The sequence below is a fragment of the Achroia grisella genome, unplaced genomic scaffold (genome assembly GCF_030625045.1).
Source record: "Achroia grisella isolate CSIRO2021 unplaced genomic scaffold, CSIRO_AGI_Agris_v1 utg1360, whole genome shotgun sequence".
Lineage (NCBI taxonomy): Eukaryota > Metazoa > Arthropoda > Insecta > Lepidoptera > Pyralidae > Achroia > Achroia grisella.
Window position 1 is genome coordinate 1,448,155 of NW_026712626.1, and position 2,774 is coordinate 1,450,928.

At 31.6% G+C, this 2,774-nt stretch overlaps 1 protein-coding gene across 1 annotated transcript; it reads right to left on the reverse strand.

Annotated features, from left to right (window-relative positions):
* Positions 1-936: 936 nt before the first annotated feature.
* Positions 937-2,477, reverse strand: LOC131855267 (uncharacterized). The gene has a single exon (XM_059206511.1). It carries the CDS (start codon positions 2,474-2,476, stop codon positions 1,553-1,555), a length of 924 nt encoding a protein of 307 aa, XP_059062494.1. The 5' UTR covers position 2,477; the 3' UTR covers positions 937-1,552.
* Positions 2,478-2,774: the final 297 nt, after the last annotated feature.

The window sequence follows — 2,774 nt, forward strand, 5'->3', positions numbered from 1 at the left end:
TATAGTATTAAACATACATACAAATATACATAAAGATACCATACATACACTACATAAATACATACATAAAGATACCATACACATAAAATACTTTTAATAGCAATAATATATTTTATAGTATAGCTTTCTAGCGCATTGCATTGCGGTGGAGTTCCGTCGGCCTAGACAAATTAATGTAAACAATTCAAATTTCAAATATAAACGATACGACCGCAGCAACAAGCAAGTTAGTCGGTTACGCGAAGCTCACGTCTGTGTATTGTGCCTAAACACCAGGCGCATTCCACAACAGGGACCAGTTTTGTCGGGTTCCTGAGGAACCCTATCAGAGGGTTCCCTGGGGGCTTCCTCCCATTGAAACATTACTGCGGAGTGGGAGAGCTAGTGTGGGGGCTTGAACCCCACAACGAACCTACCGAAGGGTAGGAAATACCGTCCTGAAAAAGGGTAGGTGATCGTACTGTATGAGTCGCAAGTGGATTGCAGCGAAGAACTTGCGACACCAGTTGCGCGGCTCACTCTGGAGACTCGACTGCGCGGCGGACCGGAATCTCACAGAGGATCACAGGACCAACGGTAGACTAAGCATGCAACTAATTGGAAAGCTATATTTTTTTTTGTTTTTATTTTTTCTTGTTTTTTATTTAATTTTTTTTGTTTTTTGTTAATTTTACTTCATACTTTTATTTTTGTTACTATTAATTTTTTCATTTTTATTTTTTTATTTTTTAATATTTTATTTTATTTTAGATTGATTTTCTTATTTAAACATTTTTTTTATACTTACAAAATTCTTATGTCTAATATGATCTTTACATTATTTTCTTTAAAGTCATAACAATATCCACTTAAAAATAAGTAAAAATATAGTCAACATACATGTGTTTTCATAGTTTGTGTATCAAATTTATTTGATTTGGTAATAAAAAACATATACTTACTACATATACCTACTTATATCTAATCTTATTTATTAATAACATATAATTATCTATCTATTAATCGATGTCCTTCACAATTATCAAATATGATTTTTACGAAGAGCTAATGAACTAATGGTTTACAGCTGGGTTGAACTACATTTTTAATCAACGGGCCAATTTAAATATTAATATTTTTTCGCGGGCCGCACATGAAGCCTGTTAATAATATACAAAACTTTACTCATATTATAATAATACTTATTAATAATATACAAAATTTTATTTATAGGTAATAAAGATAGAATAAAGAAATAAAAACTTAAAAAAATGAAGACTTCCTACACGAGCTTTAATCTCAAGGTTCGTATTATATATTTGAACAAGACTGATAAGTAAGTAACTCGGCATAAAAACTTGTTTAAGTTTAGTATGTACTACATTTTATTTTACAGTAAACTGGTGTCTAACACATGTCTAATCTGTTAACATATACAAAACTCACAATATTATGAGCATCCCAGCGAAATGAAGCAGATGCACCATTAAACTTTTGTTGTTTAGTCAATATTACGAAATTATTTTTTTTTACATGTGCATCTACTCATTTTCGAAAAAGGGCTTGATTTTAATCACATATTTCTATTGGTCATAGATTCGAAAATCACATTCTCAATGTTCTCTTTATGTTTTCTACCATTGATATGTGAAAATTCATTTTTATTTGACACAGAGACTTTACAGATATCACAAAAGAATCCATTATCCAAGCTTTTTAACTCGTTGAATGATAAAGTGGCCGCATATATATGCTTATGCTTATTTCCACTTATATGTGTAGTAATGTCTTCATCATCAATGGTTATATTACAAACAATACAAAGAACACTATTAGTGATATCACATTCCTTCATTTGATAATTAAGAGGTTCACCAATTGAATCATCTTCTGAACTGGTATCGCTTAAGTTTGTTTCATTATCTGTATCCTCATAATCCAGATTCAATCTATGGCAATGGTAGTCGTCGTTTATATGGTCAATTACTTTTCGGTCATTTACAAATACAAGACAAAGTTCGCAAAATTTACGGTTATTGACTTCTGTAATATTGTTGTTTTCGCATAGTTGGGAGTACTTGTCTCTATGTTGGTTACCATTAACATGTTCTGTTACACAATTATTGCTAGTAATTGTTACATCACAAACGTAACATTCCAATGTGGAACCCTCTTTTTTTAGCATATGAGGGTGGAGTTTGACACATTCCTTTTCATTTACATGGTTTTCGTCATTCATATGATCAAGATCATCTTGATTACTCAGGATGATGTCGCAGATACCGCAATATAATCCTTCATTGATTACCAAATAATTATTTAATAAAAGCTGCTTGTAGTGTTTAGTATGGACATAATCAACTTCATGATTGCATATACTCTGCTGCGTATTGAGTACTTCTACATTACAAACTTTACAGATTACTACATTTGTATCAGTGTCACTGAGTTTGTAATGGTGGAATGTTCTTGGGAGGGTTTGCTGCAGTGAATTCATTATAAGTGCATGCAGGATAAAATGTGGACACGAAGAAACTCTGAAAGGCAAACACCAAGGTCAAATTATTAGGAGCTATAATTTAAGTTATAATTAGGTCCTTACATATGAAATTGGCGTTTTGTCGTACTGACCACTTTGATCTCAAATATCTCCTCTTTGGTTAGGAATTTCAATTTCAAATTTATACAACTATTTACTAACTCATGCATTTGTTTTTCGAACACAGTAAACCATATCTTTTTAAATCCATTCATTTTTGGTTTTATTGCGTCACTCAGTTTACAAAATACAAAAC

Bases quoted from the DNA above. Each gene is read 5' to 3' on its own strand.
- LOC131855267 (XM_059206511.1), bottom strand. From the start codon at position 2,476: ATGAATTCACTGCAGCAAACCCTCCCAAGAACATTCCACCATTACAAA.